We start from the raw sequence: 22,354 nt of genomic DNA on the forward strand, positions 1-22,354 counted from the left end.
CTGGACATTAAGTCTGCTCCCAAGTTCAGGGCTCCTGGAATGTGAGTGGCTCTCAGTGACAACAGATTGATGCTGCTCCACATGATCAGTCTGCGAGCCAGCATGTGCAAAGGACGGGAACGTAACCCGCCCTGTCTGTTGATGTATGCCACAACAGTGGTGTTGTCTGTTCTGATCAGAACATGGTGGTTTCTCAACAGGGGAAGGAAGTGTATCAGTGCTAGAAAAGCTGCTAGCAATTCTAGCCAATTTATATGAGCACCCCTCTGTTGTGAGTCCCAGCTGCCGCTCACTGCTCTGCCCTCGTGAGTGGCACCCCAACCCGTGAGACTCGCGTCCGTGGTCACCACCTTTCTGGCTGTGACAGCCCCCAGTGACACCCCCTGAGTGAGAAATGTGGGATTTCTCCAACAGTGGAGTGCTGCAGCGCAGTCTGCTGTCACTCTGATATAGCGGTGGGTATGGCGCTTTCGATTTAGTCTCAGTGATGCAACCCATCGCTGAAATTCCCTCATATGCAGTCTGCCTAGTGGGATGACTGCCAGTGAAGACGCCATTAATCCCAGCATCTGCAGGCATTTTCTGAATGGGAGATATCTTCCCAACTGAAAAATGCCGGCATGTGATAGCATTTTTTTTTTTTTTACTCTGTCCACAGAGAGACACGCTCTGTACGAGGCGGAGTTTAGAGCTATTCCTATGAAAGAGATGGCCTGAGCTGGCTGCAGGACACTCTTTTGGTAGTTTATGGTGAAACCCAGAGCCATCAGATGATCCACTGTCAACCTGGTGTGCTCCCTTCCCATTATTTCTGACTCTGATAGCAGCAGCCAGTCGTCTATGTATGTTGCTATGCGGATGCCCCGCCTCTTCAGTGGGGCTATGGCCGCCTCTGTGCATTTCACAAATACCCGAGGGCTCAGTGAGAGACCAAACGGCAGGACCTGGTACTCGTACATTCTGCCCTGAAACGCAAAGCGAAGGAATTTTCTGTGAGGCGGGTAAATAGGGATGTGAAAATATGCGTCCTTCAGGTCTATTGATGTAAACCAATCGCCTGGGCGCACTACATGCAGCAGAGTGGTGGTCGTCAACATCCTGAATTTGTATGACCTCAGATGCTGATTCAGAGCCCGTAGGTCCAGTATCGGACGTAGTCCCCCTCCCTTCTTGGGCACAAGAAAATACCTTGAGTAAAAGCCGCATTGGCTCTGCTCCTGGGGTATTTCTCGTACTGCTCCCTTTGATAGCAAGGTAGTTATTTCTTCTTGCAGGATCCTGGCTGATTCGCCTTTCGCAAGAGAGAAAATCACTTTGTGAAATCTGGGAGGGGTGGTTGCGAATTGCAAACGATAGCCTCGCTCTAATGTCCTCACAACCCATTCTGGCGCAGCGAGAGCTCGCCATCTCTCTATTCTTGCTGACAGCGGCCCCAAAGATAGGCGCTCCACAGTAGACGGAGCTCTGGCTCCCTCTTGTGGCGGAAACTGGTCCTTCTGACCAGCCCCGACTGCGCATGCGCGAGCGGCCCGCGCTTGACCAGCGCTTATGGGGCCGGACACCACTGAGGGAATCAACCCCGGTGGTGTCTGGGTGCGTGGGGACATTATGTTTTTCAACATACTTTCTGTGTTTTTCACACATTTTTCCCGTGCCCTTGGCAACATGCCTGGATGCAACGGGTGAGTTTTTTTAATAAACAGTGTGTTTTGTGAGGCAGACATGCTTGATTCAGCTGAACAGCGTTTCGTCGTCTCTTTTTTGAAATCCGCTCTGTGGGATCCAACTCGAGTCCCAGGCGCTGAAAGGTGGAGGCAGAACACACTTCTCCGAACGGGCTCCGGAACTGAGCCCTGGAGTGAACTTGGAGCCCGGGCTGGTCCGGCTCCGATCTCCCCGTGGGGGATGTTAGGCAGTCCGCTTCTTCTTGCGGTCCGACTGCTTGGCTGGTGGTGGGGCACCCTGAGCGGCAGCAGGCGGGACGTGTTTCTTGGGCCAGTGGGTCTTAGGGTTCTGCGATCCTAGAGGACCCTGGGCCGCGACCTGCGGGGCTGGGCGGCGAGGGATTTTAAACGTCGGCACGCCGGCTGGACGGCTGGTGACCTGAGCGAACGTGCGGCGACCGGGTGGAGGCGCAGCCTGGGTCTTCCTAGGGAGACACAGCTGCAGGGCCTCTCCCTCTTTCTTCTTCTCCTCGCACCGTCTTTGCATGGTGGCAACGGCGGTCCCGAAAAGCCCAGCGGGGTCGATGCTTTCGTCCAGAATGTCACGTTTTTCTCTGTCCGAAAGCCCCGACAAGTTCAGCCATCTTGCCCTCTCCTGTAGGACGATGATGCTGAGGGCTCTGCCCGCCGCTTGTACTGCTGCTCTAGTGAGGTGGAGACACTGGTCCGTAACTACGCCCAGCTCTTCCCACAACTCGCTAGCATCCGGGTTCGCAGCAGCCTGGTCCTGGAGCTCCGCCGAGTAGGCTAGCAGGAGCGATGAGGCGTTCAATGCCCTCGCGGTGGTGGCAACCGATTTATACGCCTTGTCAGCCAGGGAGGACTGCAGGCGTTCGGCCTTGGAGGGCAGGGACGGACCAGATGACATGGAGAGTTTCTGGTTCGGGTGGAGATGAGAAGCCACCAGATTCTCCACTGTGGGAATTTGGTAGATGCCCTTCTCTTTCATTCCAGCGCAGTCAAACGCCGCCACTCCCTGCACGGGGTTGGGTGACGAAAATGGCTTTGCCCAGCAGCGTGTGACCTCGTCCACGCATTCGGGGAAAAGCGGCAGTACCTGCTTAGTAGTGCGCTTTGCTTTGGGGAGCCTTTTACCCTCGTATCGTGAGGTGGAGGTCTCCGTTGTCACCGCGGGCCATGGGATTGCCAGCTTTTCAGCTGCCCGTTTTGCCACGTCAAATAGCTCCATGCCGCGGGACTGTGTGCCGGGGTTATCACAATCGGCCCCTTGTGTCGCAGAATTCCGACCAGAGGGGGCAAAGAAAACGTCGTCATCCTCGTCTGAGACGAGATGTTCCGACGCTCCCTCAGAGGATTCGCTGAGTAGCTCGTCATTAGCCTCGAGGGAATCAAGCATAGCTTCGCAGCTGACCTCGGCATCATCCACCAGCGGGAGGACGACATCCATCTCGTCGCCCCAGCTGGTGCCTGGTGTGGCGGACTCAGTGTGCTCCATCGGTGGGCCGATTGGAGACAGCATTGAGTCCTCCTTCGACAGGCTAGCCTGGCGGGCTAGCCTTCGGCGAAGGCTTTTTAGGGTGAAGCGAGCGCAGTGTTCGCATATACCCGGTGTGGAAATAGCCGCTTGGGCGTGTTGCAGCCCGAGGCACATCACACACGCGTCATGTGTATCTGAACCTGAGATTTTGCAACCACAGGGGCAAATTCTGGGCAGCGGTTTGCAGTCTGCCATATTAAGGAAGCTTGGTGTAGCTAGCTTGGAATGGCTGGACGGCTAACGCTGATCCTTTTTTTTTGTTTGTTTCTTCTCTCGGTCGGGTAGCTATGGTGAGGTAGTATGACCTGGCTAGTGTGGTGGCTAGCGCTTGTGCTACTTGGCTTGGTGACCGTGTGTAGCAAAGACAGTTAGCTTGATCAGCTAACTGTTGTGCTAGATGCGTGGTGGCAGCTAACACACTCTCCGACCTGGCTCTGTGGTGAAGAGCAGGCGACTCGAAACGCGAGCCGTGCTGGCGCCCGGTGACCAAGGTGTTAGCTTGCTCGTGTGGACAGTTAAGCTAGCACTCACGTTCGCAGTCAGGAGAGATGAGGTTTCTAAGAAGCGAGAAGAGGAAATTGAATGACGGGTGACGCTGCGTCACACCCTTTTATAGGGAGGAGGGTGGCCCCTCCCTGACGCAAGCGTCACGACTGCCAGCCAATACTGGCTGGAGTAATGATATAGAGGCTTCTGAGGACAACGCTGAGAGAGCGTTCCCCATAGTGAGACACCGAAACGAATGTTTGAAAGAGAACGACGGCCGCTTGCATGTTCTGCAAAGAAATGTGCTTTGTCGTGTATCTGACGGACAAACACCAAACCAGTTCCACATCACTGAAGTTGCACTATTTTTACAAACCAATTCTGGTTCATTTGTTTCACTCAACAATCGGCCATGTGCGTATGAAAACAAAGGCACTGCGCATGCGCGTTTTACTCATATTCTATCGCGATATTTCATTTTCCTATCGTTGCCTAACATTATACCGGTATTACCGTGAACGGTATAATATGGCCCAGCCCTACTTACCAGTACACTTGGTGAGACACCCAGCAGTGAAACCCTAAGCATAATTTATGTATACACACACACACACACAGTAAATGAGAGGCTGTGGACATCCAGGTAGATATACACAGTAGGCAAACACAAATGATGACTCACCTTTGCTTATTTGCAGTCTCATTCAAATGTAACCACAACTTGTTTTAAATGTAGCACACATTTGCATTTGTCCTTGTTTGCAAATAATACTGAGAAATAAAATATTTACACTTCCAGTTATCCTTCATAAAACTCAACTGAATGCACAACTAGCCAAGACACACACACACACACAAAAACCGCTCCTTTATACACTCACTCTCCTGCACATAATAATGACACTGAAGGAATTCCAAGCAGCTTCTTAATCCAAGCAAGTGCTGACTGAGGCTTAGATTGAATGGAGGAAGAACGAGAGATGTTTAGATGTGCAGGTGAAAGGGCAAAGGGGTTTATAGGTGAGTGGACAGAAGTCAAGATCAGAGACTGGGCTTTTTCCTCATAGTATTAGTTCTTTCAAGGTATTCTTTTATCCAAAAAAGAGAGGTAACACGTGTTTTGCACATGTAAAAAAATAAAATTGGTTCTGCATTTGCTTTCTTACTTAAGTCTTTTTTTTTTTTTAAATAAGTTTTTTTTTAATCAATAAACAAAAACACAGCTCTGTTTTCTGTATGGTTGCCTAAATTCATCTTCTGAACATGTGTTGCTGATTTCTCTAATTTCTTGCTCTGCAGGTATGACTACAGAGAAATGCTGTACAACTCCACATTCTGTCTGGTACCTCGAGGACGACGGCTGGGTTCCTTTCGCTTCTTAGAGGCTTTACAGGTCAGTGATTAAAAACGCACATATTGCTTTTTACTGCTGACTGTATTTTGTTAGAATATAGGCTCATTGCGAATTTTATTCAATATTTTAGGGTGGTGAAAATGTAATCCTAAAACAAGTGTAAAAAAAAAAAAAAAAAAAAAAGACTAAGTGGGATGTCTCACAACTAAAAGAAACAGCTGCTCCCTGAATCTATGCAGTAGCTATGTTGTAACCGTAAACCCATCTGTAACTCTACGAATATGACCTCCCTGGAAATGTAGCTAAACATCGCGTCAGCATAGTCTGGAACAATTGTGATTGGCTTGTTCACTACCGTCGATTCCTCTCACCCATTTCTAGATACTTTTTTGCCATAGTTTTTAAATCGGTGAGAGAATAACAACCATCGTCAGTATAAGGAATATTAATCATAGTTTCAATACAAGGACTCACAAATGTCAGCAAATTCCTGGAGAGAGAATGCTGATATTGGATGTACAAAGAAGTGAAAAAACTTTAGGGATAAATATGTTCTGTGTCATAGGCTTTACAAAGTCTATATTACACTTTAGTCATCACAGCTGGTAGCATGCCTTGATTTGGGAGGGTTTTTTTTCTTATATATCGGATGCTCCTCCTGATGCAGCCCCTGTTTTTGTTTTTTTGTTTTGTTTTTTTTCTTCTTCCTAGGATTGAATCAGGAATCTTTTCCTTGTTAGACAAATGTGTGATCACTACACTATGGAGCCGCTGTGGCATCTCACCAAATGTAGATCCCAGAGAAGGCAGTCTTTCAGAAATAGGGAAGTAGTCTTCATCACCCTTCATGGATAAAATGGTCCAGTAATTTAAGAACGCTGTTTCTTCTGCACATCTGTGAGGGCATCATTAATATTGGACAGGGTTTGGAGCGGTGCATGCTGCCATCCTACAGTTATGTATAGTTTTTAAATGCCTTATATTTAAAAACAGTCTGCTACTTAGACTGATATTTAATTTTTTTTTGGAAACGGGGTTGTATAGTACAATAGTTCAGGAAATACAAATCATATGCAACATCATGTTTAATTTTGCTTGAAGAAGCTATTTTACACACACACAGTTGTTTTCATATCTTTGTGAGGACATCTAATTGACATAATGCTTTCCTTGCAGCCTACCCTAACCATCAAAAATGAATGCCTAACCCTAACACTTAGCGTAAAAATAACCATAACCTAATTGTAACCCTGACACTAAAACCACATTTTGAGCCTGAAAAATGCCTTCAAGCTCGTGGGGATGGGCATTTTGTCCCTACAAGAGCTGTTGGTCCCCACACGTATACTGACATTCCAATTTTTGGTCCGCACAAAGATATGTAAACATGGTACACAAACACAGAGTCAGATTATTCTTAAGGAATCACTTTAAAATTTGAACATGAATAAATCTCAGCTGATTTCCAGCCCACAGAAATTGTAAGGTGCTAAGATCATTAAGGCATCATCATTTTACAGTCTTTCTTATATTAAGCAAATATAGATTAAACTGATTCAAGAAATAATGTTGTGTGTCAACACCAAACCTGATCAAACAATGAAGCTCCTCATCAGCACTCGAGAGTGCAAAAAGTGAAGTGCTTATTTAGTCCTAGTAGCTCTCTCACCCAGTGCCAGTCATTTTGTTAATGTGCAGCTAGTCTTACTTTAGCTGCGTATGACTCACAGCTTTTTCTGCCATCTTGTTTCTTTTTTTCCTTTTTTCTTTTTTTAAATCTGGTTCAGCTTTTTCCATTCCTTTAGGTGACACCCCCCACCCCACCCCCACCTACTCAAATCTTCCTCCACTTTTGTTTTTGTGTGGCAGAAAACATGTGCCTAATCATTTATGTGAATGGCTACCCTGCATTTAATGTTCCTCAATTATCCAACAAGTGTCCCTAATTCAACCCCAACACAGTAATTAACTCATTCACACCATCTGCCTGTGTTTTAGGTGTACAGATATGGCCAGGCTCATGTAGTGACAGCGTGCTCAGATCATACGTTGAAGAGTGCCTAAGTTAATTTTATTTAACGCATACTTTTACTTGAGGCAATTTATGTTGTTAAATGAATGTTGTAGGAGATGGAACTAAAATGATGAGTTTTGATTTTACCAGAGGTAAAATGGGCACTGCCTCTGTATTGAATGAAATTGGAAGATGATTACATCACAGGGGAGGCCACGCATAGACAGGACGCCAGAGGAGAAAGCTGTGTGTCTGCAGTGGAGTTAGAATGCAGAGGTTGGCTAGATTGTAGGGATGGGCCGTGGCAGGGAGAGGCACTGGGGTGTGTGTAAACACTTATACAAGAAGCAAAGAAGTTGAGTAGGACAGACGCACGGAAATTTGACGGAATTTGTGAAAGCGAACAGGCTGTTGTGAGGCATAATGCCCCAGTGACTGAAGTCAGTGAGTGTAAGGAGTGAAGATTTTCCATCCATCCATCTTCTTCAGCTTTATCCAGGGCCGGGTTGCGGGGCCGGGTCGCGGGGGCAACAGCCTAAGCAGAGGTCTGCCCCGGGGCCTCCTCCCGGTGGGACATGCCCAGAATACCTCACCCAGGAGGTGCCCAGGAGGCATCCTTGTCAGATGCCCGAACCACCTCAGCTGGCTCCTTTCGATGTGGAGCAGCAGCGGCTCTACTCTGAGCCCCTCCCGGATGGCTGACCTTCTCACCCTATCTCTAAGGGAGAGGCCAGCCACCCTTCGGAGGAAGCTTATTTTAGCCGCTTGTATCCGTGATCTCGTTCTTTCGGTCACTACCCACAGCTCGTGGCCATAGGTGAGGGTAGGGACGTAGATCGACCGGTAAATTGAGAGCTTCACTTTTACACTCGGCTCTCTCGTCACCATGACGGACCGGTGCAGCATCCGCATTACTGCGGCCGCAGCACCAATCCGTCTGTCGATCTTCGGCTCCCTTCTCCCATCACTTGCAAACAAGAGCCCGAGATACTTGAACTCCTCCTTTTGGGGCAGGAACTCATCCCCGACCCGGAGTGGGCACTCCACCCTTTTCCGGCTGAGAACCATGGGCTCAGATTTGGAGGTGCTGATCCTCATTCCCGCTGCTGGAGTGAAGATTTTCTTTAAATCTTTATTTAATTAGAGTGAAACTCTTGAGATTTACAGTATCTCTTGCTGTAGTGCCATCGTCCAAGACAGGTATCATTAACCCAGCATGTTTTAGTGGGAGAAAGCAGAGCTTCTGGAAAACATGCAGACCACAACATTTTACCCAGACTTCTAACTTTTTTGGAAACCTGGTTGCAAAGTAATTAAGGAAATCCAATGCTTAATGCTTAGTTCCTCTAGAAGAAAACTACATTATAGGACTGAGTCACCCCTCTTACTTTTATATTTTGGTTCCAAGGAGCCAGTTTTTATTGTGATTTTTAAAGTGGTTTTAAGCAGTAGTTCTCCAAGCTTTCTGAAGGTTTTTCAAAGTTTTTTCTTTGGCCATTGTCAGCTTTTCCATTGATTTTCAGTCTAGTCCTTGTACCTGATCATTTTTCAAAGGTTTTTTTTCTTTTGAACCACATAACACTGATCTATGAAGTCTTCAAGAATTAAAAAAAAGTACTTAATTGATGAACCATGTTGTGTCTACACACAACAGATGGCAAACAACCAATTTTAAATAGCATCTTTAAGCACTTCATCATGTGACAAAAATGCACAATTTTTTCCCATTTCCTCAGCTGAGTTGAGTGAAAATGCGAAAGATAAAAGTTAGAAACACAAAAAATAATATTTTTCCACCTAGAATAGGATTACCAAAGAGAACAGGACAGGAGGACAAAGAGGACAAAAGAAGAATTGGCACACACCTAAAAACAAAAGGAAAAAAAACCCATCTACAGTACGTGAACAGTATATGAAAGTCATGCCCTAAAGAAACAGGAAAAATCCAGCAATGACCTATTTTCCTAGCAAAGTATAGAGAACTGAACAGTGGCTTGAGACTTTGGTATAGAATAGTATATATCATAGCAGAAAGTTTGTCATACTGAGTTTTTATAATGGTTCTTTCACATATTGGCTGTGTAATATCCTGAGTTACCTACAAGGGTTTGAAGATTATTTCTCTGTGAGAGCAGCTAGGCAGGTAAAGCATGCAAAGACCTTTGCTAATGACAAGAAGATGATTAGATGAATACTGCAGCGCTCTGATGCACGAGTGTTTGTTCCTGGATGCACAAGACCAATCAGTAACTGGTAGTCCGCTTAACAGATTACAGGAGGCTGCTGTGCACCACTAAGACACAAAGACATCCACCAACAGACACACCTCAGTAAGAATTTCATTCATCTCTTAGACACAGGGGTTTGATAGTTAAGCCATTTTAAAGTTTATCTTCCTTTCCACTAAGTACATTGATCATTTTTATGAAGCCACACTGCTTAGTCACTTTGAGAGGTAGTCGTCACAGTATTGCAGTGATTCTGTGGTTTACGGAAATGTGCTGTGAAAAAAAAGTGTCGATCCAACTGTTTAAATTGCCTTATATGAGTACCTCCTTTTTTTATTGCCTCCTAAAAGAGAAATTATTCCACAAGACCGATGCCTGGTTGTTCCCTTTGAATATGAATATTGAGTATAAATATTTTAAGACTCAGGTAGCAGGCAATATGGCACTGGCAAACTGATTGCACTCTTATCCAACTTCTCCTCCCTGCTTGAGATATTTACTGTAAATTTAAACGTTATTAGCATACTGTGGGTCTCATAAGTTTCACAGGTTCCATTCTTAAAGCGGTTCACCTTATTAACAGTTCATTTTCTCTCTGTATTTGTGGTGTTACTCTTGCAGGCAGCTTGCGTGCCAGTGATGCTAAGTAATGGCTGGGAGCTTCCCTTCTCAGAGATCATCGACTGGAATAGGGCAGCTGTTATTGGGGATGAAAGGCTGCTATTACAGGTAAGCAGAGCTTCTAAGTTAAAAACCTAAAGCAGGATACCCTATATACATATAGAGGTCGAGTGCCATAATAGCTCATTAAAACCTCCTAGAATACCACTAAAAAACACCACTGTCATATTGCCATTTCTTGAATTTTTATTACTTTTTATTTTTTATTTTTTTATCCCTCATCACCAGTGAAAGTTATTATAATAAAAGCATTATCTCCTGTCTTGATGTTTTTGGTTATTTTATCAGAATCTAATTCATTGGACAGATTTCAATGCATACATTCATGTGAAAAAGAAGGTTGTCAAAGAACTATAAAAAACTGAGCACGCCACATGATTTAGTAGCATGTAGAACCACATTTGTAGTTTTCTGTGAGTTGCTGCTGTTTTTTGTGGTCATCGTCTTGTTGCATGACTCATTTTCAGCGAAGATTTAGCTGTCAGACAGAGGGCCCCATGTTTGACTCTAGACACACAGAGGAGCTTGTGGTCGACTCAATGACTGCAAGGTGCCCAGGTTCTATGGTTTTGAAACAAGCCAAAATCATCACGACTCCACCACTGTGCTTGATAGTGTGTATGAGTCATTTGTGCTGATATGTTCTTGTTTCTCTTTTTTTCCTTTGTTTGTTTTCCAAATGTGGTGCTGTGAATTGTCTCCACTTCTGCTCCAGAAGTTTTGTAGTTTGTTCAGGTGCGACTTTGCAAGTCATGCTAAAATATTCTTTTTAGAGAGAAAAACCTTTCTTCTGGCAGTCCTTCCAAACAAGCCATGCTTGTTCAGGCTTTTGCAAATTTTACTATCATGATGTTTAACATTTAAATTGCTAACTGAGGCCTACGTAGCCCACCCACCCCCAATTTCTAAACATTGCACTGTCTGACCTCGTTCAATGGTCAGACAGTCTTCCTGTTCAATGGCTGCTTGTGTTTCGGGGCTTTGCTTTGAAATGTCTCCATAGGTCTTGACACCGAGCTTGTCACTCATGCCGAATGTGGTCACCATCAATTTTGCGATTTTGAATTTCCTAGGATGTTGAGTCGTGGTAAAATAGTGGCCTTGTGTTAAAATGCACAAACTGCCAACACTTCTGCTTTTATACATGTGATCACACTTGATGTTTAATAAACGTGTACCTTTTTAGAAATGGGATAAGTAACAATGCTGGCTTCTCAAATCTGTTATCATGAAAGTATTTGGTTATTCAGTTTTGTATTAATTTTTTTCACCAATTTTGACTTCCTGTTTTGCTCCGACGTGACGGTGATGAAGGAAGCTGTAGTACCCATACTTGCCAAATGTACAAGAGACTTCAGTGCTTGTGATGAACATTGTCAGTATCGGTTCTAGTAAAGTGTCATCATACATTATCTATTATTTGTTCATATGATAACATTTTACATACAACTCTAAGGGTGTTAATTCTCATAGATGACGATGATGTAGATTGAAGGTGAGTTTTAGTTTTTTCCCCTAAACACTGAAGGTTTTTGGCATGTCTTAAAAAGAGATGGTAACAGCAGCATGCAGGTGTTCCTTGCTTCTTTTTTCCAGTTTTTGTTTATGTCAGCTAGCAAGTGCAAAGTGTCTGAATATTGCTGCATTTTGAGGGCACATCTTCGATGACCTCCATGAATTGTTCAGTGCTGATTTATTGGTTTTAACCCCTTTAACCTGAAACTACTATACAGCAGATATGACAGCAGAACTGATTTGTGTATTGAGATTATCCAGTTTAAGCTGTTCTTTTCTACTTTCTTCATTAAAATAAATGTTCTTGCATATCTTACCTGTTCCCTAGATCCCTTCAACAGTGCACTCCATCCACCAAGATAAGATCCTCTCTCTGAGACAGCAGACACAGTTCCTGTGGGAGGCTTATTTCAACTCTGTGGAGAAGATAGTACTGACCACACTGGAGGTACATACACACCTACATACAACTCTCCACATGTGTGTCACTATATACAGGCGTAAAAGTGCTGTGTATTATTTGTCATATTTTAAAACCTCACTACTGTGTTAGTATTTTTCACTTCTGTATTTGTGCATAAATACAAGCGTAAAAAAATACAGTTAAATTATAAATCTATTAGTTGTCTTATCATTTAGGAATGATTCAATTCTTTTCATTATTCTTATCGACTTTGTGGTGACGTATTATCAGTACAGACTGTGTAGTAGCACTAGTACAATGAAAATGCTCAAAACCACATTGAAAACCAAGAGGAGTGATATATATTGTTAAGCACTGCTGTCATGTTTTGAGGCTGCGTATCGCTGTGGCTTGGCTATCAATCATGTCAGTAGTTTGTTCCTGTCAGACTCCATTTATCTGTAGGCTTCCCGGTGAATAGCAGCCTATCACGCTGCTCTTGGGCTAGAGTTACAAACAGACAAAGATGAGAGCTGTAAAGAATGGAAAAAGGATAAAGAGGCGAGAAAAAAAGCAAAAAGGATATTGTAAAGCTGTGGAAGTGAGGATTTTTTTCTTTAAACTCATCCTCTGTTTACATGGTTAAATATTTGTGTCTATAAATTTACCTGACACTATTTTATGACAACAAATGAAGGTGACCTCTAAGTGACTGAAAAACTATCTGAATGGCAGGTGAAGAAGATCATGTTACAGCTGTTTTCCATAACATGCAGTCAGTCTTATGACTGACTGCAATTCACACCAATAATAGTTATGCTCGTATAACTTTACAGACATTTCATACCAAGAGTAAGTAAGTCAGAGCATTAGAAGGCAGAGATGGCTTTTCCGTGTCAGCGGGCTAAAGTTACAACCCCGAGAAGCTGATGTTCGATCTGTTTACACTCAGCATCTTAACCCTGTACCGACATATCCCACAGTGCAACACCAAATTAGCTATGTTTTGACTCCTGATGCACTCTTTTAGCGAGCTACCATTATCTGGGGATTCTTGATATTTTGCCATAAACAAGGTAAAAGTGAACCTGAACAATCACGTTTATCACCACATGTATTCTGCTAGAAATAAACAGGGTTTGTTGTGGTCTGTAGCTGCACCATAACTACTGAGGACACATAACATTTCTATTAGGATATCCTCTTAATGTCTAGGAGTCATCTGGGAATGTCAGTGGGAACAGGTGATGCTTGGGCTTGCAAAGCTTACAAGCATACAGAATGTAATATTGGACTAAATAACTAAACATGACTTTTAATTTCGTTACAGAGAGTCCATTGCGAAAAACTGTCATGACATTCTGATTTTTTTTTAAAAATCGTTCTTAAACAATTTATTTAAATTTATTTATTTTAGTTTGTTTTTTTTTTTAAAGGAAGAAGAAAAAAGGAAAACAAAATCAAGCATCGTAATGTTTTCCTAAAAATAAAAGGGGGAAAACTGGGTTCATTCAGTTCTCACAAGATCACGACAACAGAGAGAATTTCATGGTTTGAGTTAAAGCTATGTCACAACTGCTGTTACTCAATATTAATGATGTCAGTGAGGTAAAATATTATTTTACCATTTCTATATTTGGTACCAGTGCACATTTTGAGCTTCAAACACACTTGATGTCAAATGCAGTGGACTGAATGATCAGATCTCTATTTGGATTTAAAAATTCTAAAAAATTGAGCTTGACTTGAAAAAAATAAGTGCTGCAAATTTGTCCAGCGAAATGATGTGTTTGGTCTGAGAAATATTTTTAATGCATGAAACATTCACACGATGTTTATGCATCTGGTGCATAAAGGCTTTTACTGTGTGAGGATCTTACAACATCAGATTTCAGCGTTTTGAACTGATGTCTGTTTTCACAGATTCATATCATCTCAATTTCTCAAAATAGATCGGTCACTGTCAATTCTAGTCTAAATCCAACTCTGTCATTTGTTACACATATATAAAATATACCGATGAAAACCTGAAATTCATTTATATAACTGGGAAACTGAAAGATGAGAAATTGCAAAGCACAGCCAAAAATTAGTTGACAAAAACCCTAAAAGAGATTCAAATAACAGAATGAAAGGACGTTTATTAGAAGGCACAACAAGATGACGACAAAAAGCCCCTCATTTGTATTCTGCAGGATCCTTATTTATTTGAAGTGACTCGTAATTTCAGTTGTTAATTTTGAGAAGTGCCAGAGGATCTGTGCCTGCACTCAGTCCCAAGCAGCATGTTGGATTGGACATGCACAATCTCGACGCACAACTCTATTTCCTCAGTCCTTGTGAGAACAGTGAGAAGTTTCTTTGTCTTGAAATAACTCAGGAAAAGCACTGTTGTGATTTTATTTATGATCAAATTACAAATTTACTGAAAAATGTGATCTTGCCCCACCCCCCCACTCCCCTCTCCTATTCTTGTAGATAATTCAGGACCGGGTGCTGCTGCACACCTCAAGAAGTAACCTCATGTGGAACAGTCTTCCTGGAGGTCTTTTCACCCTGCCTCAGTACTCCACCTCCCTGAGAGACTTTCCCTTCTACTACGCTGAGCTGGGTCAGTTAATCAATCATGCATGCAGTATAGGAACAACATTACTGAGAGACCCCAGGCTTGGTTAGACTGATTTTATTTATGGCACAACACAGACACAGGTGGTGTGTGACAGGTGTTAAGTGCTTGTAAACTAATATGTAAATCACGGACAAGTTATGTAATGCATATTTATTATTTTATGATTTGTCAGAGAAGCACATCAGTTACACTTGCCATGTTGTGTTTGTGCTAATTTGTGTTAATTGGCCAGATATTTGGCTTGTTGTTGACACTGGGATTTGGTTAACTGGCTTCCTTTCCTTTACAGACCTAATTAGACCTGTTCAGCTATGCATCCACACAGCTTGAAGTAGATGTGTGAGAAGAAAAAGGTTGTTTTTTAAATACCGTGTCCTGTTTTTTTTTGTTTTTTTGCCTTCTAGGTATTAAGCCACCTTCTAAGTTTACAGCGATCATTCATGTGGTCACTCCACTGGTCTCCCAGTCCCAGCCGGTCATGAAGTTACTTGTCGCTGTGGCCAAATCCCAGTACTGTGCCCAGGTCAATAAAAACCCAACACACACGTACACACAGCTATGCTCAGACACACCCGATCCACAGAGGTTATTCCGTGAAGCTGATGTGATTTCCTTCTGTCAGTTAATTTAAATGTTTTGCATCCTAAAATGCAGAAAGTTTCCAAAGCATTATTTAAAGACATTTTCCGGACAACCCACACAAGCAAAGCCGCTTTGGTAGGAAAGGGAGGTCTGCTGCTATGTCATTGCTCAGGTTTATCGTATCACCAAAGTGCGGCTGTTGGTTTAAAGCTGCTTTTGAACTGCAGTATTTTATTCATGCTGGAGAGATGAAGGGAGGCTGTCCAAATCATTTGCATTTGCAACATTCCTGCCACAACACATCCACCCCAACACTCCACTCTCTCCGGATCCTTTTATACTCTGGTAATGCACACTGTAGGAAATATAAGAAGCCATTAGCAGTAGAACTATGTAATGTACAGCTGTTCTGCTGACGTGAAAGTTGTGCTTAAATACTGTTGAAATTCAGACACAGAGCTGTTTAAGATATGGTGGCAGTGTTTTAACTACTATGTGTCTGTGCTGTGTTTTGCAGCACGGGTTTCGGTGTGTTCATTCAATCCTGTCGCCTTTTTCAGTGAATATTGGGTTCACAGTACATTTTGTTTCAGCATTTACAGTAATGACACATCACTGTCGTGTAGGTGGTGTGACAGTTCTGAAAATAGATATGCAGTTTCATGAAGATGCTGTTGTCTTCTACAAAGCTAGTAAAGAGATGATTTTGAAATTAAAATGAGGTCTTCTTCATGGTGTTTATCTTTAATCCATACTTTTTTCCCCTCTTTGTGCAGGTGATAGTTTTGTGGAACTGTGAAAAGCCTCTTCCTGCCAAGCACCGCTGGCCTGCCACATCAGTCCCTGTTACTGTAATAGAAGGAGAAAGCAAGGTAAAAACCTTAGGCGTGTATGTGTCATATTACGCAAGTTGTCCACATTTGGTTTTATTTCACAAATCTTCTTAAACTGAATTAAATGTATTTATTGGACTGCACACAGTATTCAACAATGTCAAAACAAAAACAGTTTTTGCAGTTATGTGTGTGTTTAATTTAAAATTAACCACTGAAATGTTACATAAGCATTCATACCTTTACTTGGTGCTTGGTTTAAGCGGAAGTACACCTATTTTCTTTTTTCCCCATTCTTCTCGGAAGAATCACTAAAGCTCAACCTGGGCTGCATCAGTGAATTCTATTAGTGGGAATCAGTGCAGACGGCACAGGTGAATTTCTAACAAGTACAGCCTTTGGGTCCTTTTTAATTTACTGTTTACTGCATGACCTTTTATGCTTTCAACACTTACTAATCTAAGACCACAGCCTCCCTAATGCAGGAGGATGCTAGAGTGTGTCAGCTATAGGTTCAATATCTAAACCTATTTTATATTTACTGGGGATTCGATACAAAAATGTTGGATTTATCATTTAGGTCTCAGAAATAATGAAAAAGACTTAAATTTTGAGCATAAGTGCTTTTCAGACATGGCACTGGAACGTTGTGTCTTTCTCTCTCACTTCTTGGAGCTTGATTCAAGGAGGTTTATCGGTATTTATCCTGTAAACATGTTTCCAAGCAAAATGAAACTTGTAGTGTATAAGAAACTTGCAGGTATTTATTCAACTAAAGCCCCGTGGGTCGAATGCCAGTGTGGCCAACAAGGTTGTTGCTGACAGCGATTAAAAACCCACATTCTACACTTTGATTAAAAGTGACATTTAGAAGTCTAGACACATTTTTATTTTTTAGTCCTTATGATCACCTAATAAAATAGTTATTTTTAACTATATTTAGAGAGATATATGAGAGACTGTAGGGAAAAGCACTCTTCTACTTATGGATCCTGATCTGTGTTTTTAAGCTCCTCATTAACACGGTGTGTTTGTACTGTCACTGACTCTGTAAGATGAACAGCTCTGTAGCACAAAGAGACATGAAAGACACTGACTGTTGGTGCCGTCTGTTAAGCACATGCACCTCACTTGTGCTCATATGAGGCTAATTCATACAGTGTCATTTGGTAATCAGCTGCACAGTAAAGCTGTTTGTTCTTTTCTCTCGCCCAGTCACATTTGCTTGTGTTTTCCAAATCACACCAGGTGATAAGCAGCCGCTTTCTGCCCTACAACACTATCCCCACCGATGCTGTACTCAGTCTGGACGAGGACACGGTGCTTTCCACTACAGAGGTCAGACTGTCATCATACTTCACTTGTACTGTGTTTTCATTTAAGACCAAAAGTGGCCCAAGTTCGAGCTAGTCATTTTCTATTTATCATCTCTCTCTCTATGCTGTTGGTACACTTCTCTGGAATCATCTGTTCTCCTGTCCTCATGTGCTGTGTTTTCTGCCCGTCTCACTTTGTTTCTCTGTGATCTCGATCCAGGTTGACTTTGCCTTCACAGTGTGGCAGAGTTTCCCAGACCGCATTGTTGGTTACCCGGCCCGTAGCCACTTCTGGGACAGCAACAAAGAGCGGTGGGGTTACACATCTAAATGGACCAATGACTACTCCATGGTGCTGACCGGGGCTGCTATCTATCACAAGTACTGTCACTCATCTCCGATTCCATTTAGTCCAGAGCTTACACAGTTTCTCCTTTTATTATAATCAGTCACTCTGTCAAACTTCCTGTTTAGATACTACCACGACTTGTACACCACCTACCTTCCAGCCAGTCTGAAGATCATGGTTGACCAGATGTCCAACTGTGAGGACATTCTCATGAATTTTTTGGTGTCGTTGGTGACTAAACTGCCACCTATCAAGGTCACCCAGAAGAAACAATACAAGGAAACCATGATGGGACAGGTGGGGCATTTATTTTTTTTTTCTTAAATTGTGTTGATGGTTTTGTGGATTTGTTTATTATCATCCACAGTTAAGTGTTTTATGCTCTGATAGCCTTTAGTTCCACTAAATCCCTCCTGTCAAGGAACAAAACAAAACAGTCGTCATTTGTAAACCTGAATTTAAATTTGTATTCTTGCAATATTGCCTCAGAAAGGTCACTGTCATTGGTGATGAATCATTTATTTTGTTGATCTCTTACCCTCTGCCACTGTCTGTGTCTCTCGCACCTTCCATCCACAGAGCTCCCGAGCATCTCGTTGGGCTGACCCGGACCATTTTGCCCAGCGTCAGACCTGCATGAACAAGTTTGCCAACTGGTTTGGCACCATGCCCCTGATCCATTCTCAAATGAGGCTGGACCCAGTCCTGTTCAAAGACCAGGTGTCCATTCTGCGGAAAAAGTACAGGGACATAGAGAGGCTATAACCTTCCTGAGCCCCCCCGTTCTCTGGACACTACAAAGAAAGAGTGAGGGGGGCGACCATACAGAGATGCGCACAGCCTTTTCAGAGTTGCATGGATGGATCAGTAGAGAAGCAAATGGGGTTTGGAACTGGGGAAAAAGAAACTGGAACAGATGCGGCTGTGTCTTTTTTTTTTTGTTCTTGGTACTTCCTCCGTGTCTCCTTTCTGACCTACTGTAATGTGTACTGGAGAGACCTGACCACAAGAGTCCCACTATTTACACTGACTACCACCTGCTGAAGCTCACCTGAGGAGCTAAAGGTTCTCGACCTTGAAGCAAAGCGGTCTTGGAGTCTGAATTCACAGCTTGCTGCTTCAGTATCCCATCAGTGGCAAACCACTTTCAACCCCGCTGAAAGAGACAGGTCTGGTCTGTACACTATGCACAGGATTCTGCAAGTTTTTGCTGATAGAATATTACTGATAATTATGAAGAGGATAACACTATTTTGGATTGTGTTTAGCTATTTTTTTATACAGTGGATGAACGGCCAGCACTACTCTTTCTGTATTGTCTTAAAACCAATAGTTTAGAGTGGGTTAAGAGAGGAAACAAAGCCGCGACCACAGAATTGAGTTGCGGTCGTTGATCTGATATTCACAGTGCCTCACAGTTTTATCTGATGCCGTTGGGATCTGGGAATCTCCGAAAAAGACATGGTGCAGAATGAGCACTTTGATCTTGCTGCTGTCAGTTTTATCTTATTTTGTTGGTTTCCCCCGTCATTTGTTATTTTCTGTGTAAATGAAATCATGGAACGTGGAGTAAAATCTTCCTAGTCAGCTTTTATATATTTTGTTGTAGCTCTTTCATTCATGCTTTCATTCATATGAGCAAAAAAAGAAAAAATCTGAGTCTTGTCATGTGCTATTCTGATTACATTCTCATGGTATAATTATAATGGTGTTAAAGCCAACTTACACAACTAGATTTGCAAATGCAGGGATAGAAATCTCTCATTGAATCCAAGACTGTACTTCCCTGAGAGCTTTTTAGAAAAAAGTCTTCTTAAATAACAAGCTAGGATACTTGTACATGTGTTTTGGCTAGAACAATACAGCTTTGCCTTTGTTAGAACAGGCTTAGCAAACTGAGCCAACTAATTGAAACACACACCACTGTGAAAAGGCAAGAAAGAAAAACTTTTTGGCAAGATTTATATATATATGCCTAAATCCTCATAAATCATTTAAACCCTTTATCTAATTTAAAAATGATACTGAAGAGACTACCACTTTTCCTCACTTAGAATAAATAAATAGGACGCGGCTGACAAACATTTGCACCGAGCATTTGCATTATTTCTAACTGGGTAGAAATGTTCAGCTTGGGGAATGTCCTGGAGATCCTGTAGTAAGGGATTATTCTCAATGTTCCTTTTAAAGAATACACACAATCAAAAACCTCACTGATTGCATAATTTGTTTTGTTTGTTTCTGTTAGTTTTTTGTTTTTTTTTTTAAAGAAGATCAAGCATATGATTAGTTTGATAAGCTCCTCGGCCCTTTGTATGTGCCAATACAAGCATTCGTTTTTTTTCCATTTCCCTTTCTCATATGAAGAACTCCATTCGCCTTCTCATATTTATTTGGTCCAGCAGGTGTGTTTTTTGTGTCTATATGGGGAGAAAAAGGAAGGGGAAGTCCAAAGATGAGGGTGCTGCATGGTATTTTTCACTTCAGAGAATGTGCTATCAGCTTGACAGTAAATTTAAAAAACAAAAAACAGAATTGCATTTCTGAAATAAACTCGGTGCAATATATATAAGGTGACATTTTCTCTATCTTTTTCTTTTCTGTGCCCTTGTGTTAATATCTGAGAGGGCGAGAGGTTACATATTGATGTGCCTTCAGAAGAAATACTGTCACGAGTTTAAAGTTTTCCTCATCTGCCTTTTGCTTCGTAGTGTTTTTTTCCTTTATCAAAATCCAGTAACTCATAGTGGCTGCCTAAATGATATTGTTCAACACTGGAATGCTATAACCACACATCTGATACAAACATTCCTGCCTTTTCTGTAATAGCATAATTTTTCAATGTCTTCTTGAACTCATCCTGACACGCATACTGCCTTGTATTACTGTACTTGCGAATTCCCCCGAAAATCCTCCTCCTTCCCAGTTGTCATAGCGGTAGTAGTACATGTAATACACATACTGTAAATTTTCACACGCGGTATTCATCTGACAGGATTGTGACCTGAATGAATCTCTGCCTGCTTCCTTCACTCTCTTCTGTAACTGCAGACCTAATTTTATAGAGATTAAGCTGGAAAGATAGTGGAAAATTCTGAATTTTGTAAAATGAATTTTATAAAAACAAATCAGGGGCGAGAAAAAAAAAATCTAATAAAATGTTTGATATAAGTTTACGGTTTTCTTTGTGTGGTTTTTGGTTTTAATTTTCGTTACTTTGAAACTAAAGTTGGAATTTTGTTTGGCTGCGATCCGGATACCCTTTTTTTGCTCTGTTGCCTTTTCCTGTTTGACCTACCCACAACCCATTTTTAGGCTCCCAAAACATATTTTGTGTACTGTGCACACTAAAGAAGAGCCAAACTGAATAATGCTTCCAGCTTCCTTCTTGTGCTTGTGTGAATTTCATCCTATGCCAAGAAACTGCAGTGTTTACATAAATCTGTGTCAGGATGATTGGTTTAGACACGCTACATAAATAACAGCATCTATCCAGGATGATCCCATGGTGCATGAGAGCTGCCAACTCAGCTGGAGCAACAGCTACAGGAAAGATTGCTTCCCTCCAATACACTCGCACGCACGCACGCACGCACACACACACAAACTCAACTGGGCAAAACTCAAAGCAAAAAAAGATCTGCAGTTGGAAAAAGCTGGACTAATGCCCAGTCAGGATGAATTATCATGTCACACCAAAAAGAACACCATTTGGACACTCACACCAGGTCCACATCCACGGTGTGGTCCAATTCAGAAAGAAATGATTTAGATGCGTCGCTGAAAATGTGTAGTTTTAGATAAACTGAAGTGGGAAACTACAGAGATGATACCGCTGGAGTTTTTCCACAGCGCCTTGGGGATGCTATCCAATGCCAAAAGTATTCTTGTATTTTTTTTTATTTTTATTTTTTTTAATGTTCTGCAAATCAGTTCAACTTTCCTTAATCCTGGTGATGAGATGTGTATCTGCTGTGGTGATGGGTCTCAGTTTTGGCAGGCAGGACAATTCCCTGCTGTCGGATTAAGCACTGTGACTCAGGGCCAAATCTGAGAAATGCCACTCCCTATCAGATAACATTATGCCATGCTAAGAGAAATGATTGAGGACACACTCAAGCTTCAGAAAGAGAAGAAAGGGCTTCTTTTTTTCTCTCTCTATCTCTGCTGCATTTGAAGTCATAAGACATATTATTTTCTGTAGTGCCAATATAGATCTCTTGGGATATGGGAATTTATATAGTCATGGTGTCTGTTTGCCTTACTTTACTTCAAACACTGCAACTAAAAACAATTCATTATAAAGGATTTCATGTTTCTTCCATGCTGCCTTTTGGGATAAAATCCTGAGAGTCATTGTGCATTTTGAACTATATTGAGGGAGCACATTTGCTTTTCTGTTACACTTCTATTGCAAGTGGTATAAAACACTTAACTGTCTTTATCCATAATAAAAAAATAAAAAAAAGTAGATGATATCTAGTCTATGCAAATGCATATATTTAAAGAAAACTAAGCACGTGAGGAATAAGTCATTTAGAGTTTGAAGAGTACATCTGCAGCTCATCTGAATGCCATACAGGACTTCTAACAGGCAGTTACGTTGCAGAAGAGTTGATGGTGCTCCCTGTGGTGACTTAATTGAATACATTTAGATTAGGGACATTATTGCTCTAATAACCAGAATCAATTAATTTCACAGGATTAAAGGAATACAAGTCCTAAGTATTTGCCTAGATAAA

General features: G+C 42.1%; 1 protein-coding gene across 2 annotated transcripts in view; it reads left to right on the forward strand.

The window, feature by feature from the left end:
* Positions 1 to 19,818, forward strand: part of LOC146622509 (exostosin-1b-like) — a 49,774-nt gene extending 29,956 nt beyond the window's left edge. The window contains exons 2-11 of one of the 2 annotated variants that reach the window (XM_085366247.1): positions 5,008 to 5,101; positions 9,926 to 10,033; positions 11,829 to 11,948; positions 14,382 to 14,514; positions 14,937 to 15,055; positions 15,891 to 15,986; positions 17,163 to 17,285; positions 17,484 to 17,644; positions 17,738 to 17,909; positions 18,192 to 19,818. In XM_085366247.1, coding sequence (XP_085222373.1) covers positions 5,008 to 5,101; positions 9,926 to 10,033; positions 11,829 to 11,948; positions 14,382 to 14,514; positions 14,937 to 15,055; positions 15,891 to 15,986; positions 17,163 to 17,285; positions 17,484 to 17,644; positions 17,738 to 17,909; positions 18,192 to 18,377 — 1,312 coding nt within the window. In that variant the 3' untranslated portion in view covers positions 18,378 to 19,818. The remainder of the gene's footprint in view (positions 1 to 5,007; positions 5,102 to 9,925; positions 10,034 to 11,828; positions 11,949 to 14,381; positions 14,515 to 14,936; positions 15,056 to 15,890; positions 15,987 to 17,162; positions 17,286 to 17,483; positions 17,645 to 17,737; positions 17,910 to 18,191) is intronic. The other variant, XM_085366248.1, reaches the window with a different exon arrangement.
* Positions 19,819 to 22,354: the final 2,536 nt, after the last annotated feature.

This window comes from Diplotaxodon limnothrissa, linkage group LG11, assembly GCF_057381915.1.
Source record: "Diplotaxodon limnothrissa isolate DT_005_m linkage group LG11, D_limnothrissa_male_GT1.1, whole genome shotgun sequence".
NCBI classification, from domain to species: Eukaryota; Metazoa; Chordata; class Actinopteri; order Cichliformes; family Cichlidae; genus Diplotaxodon; species Diplotaxodon limnothrissa.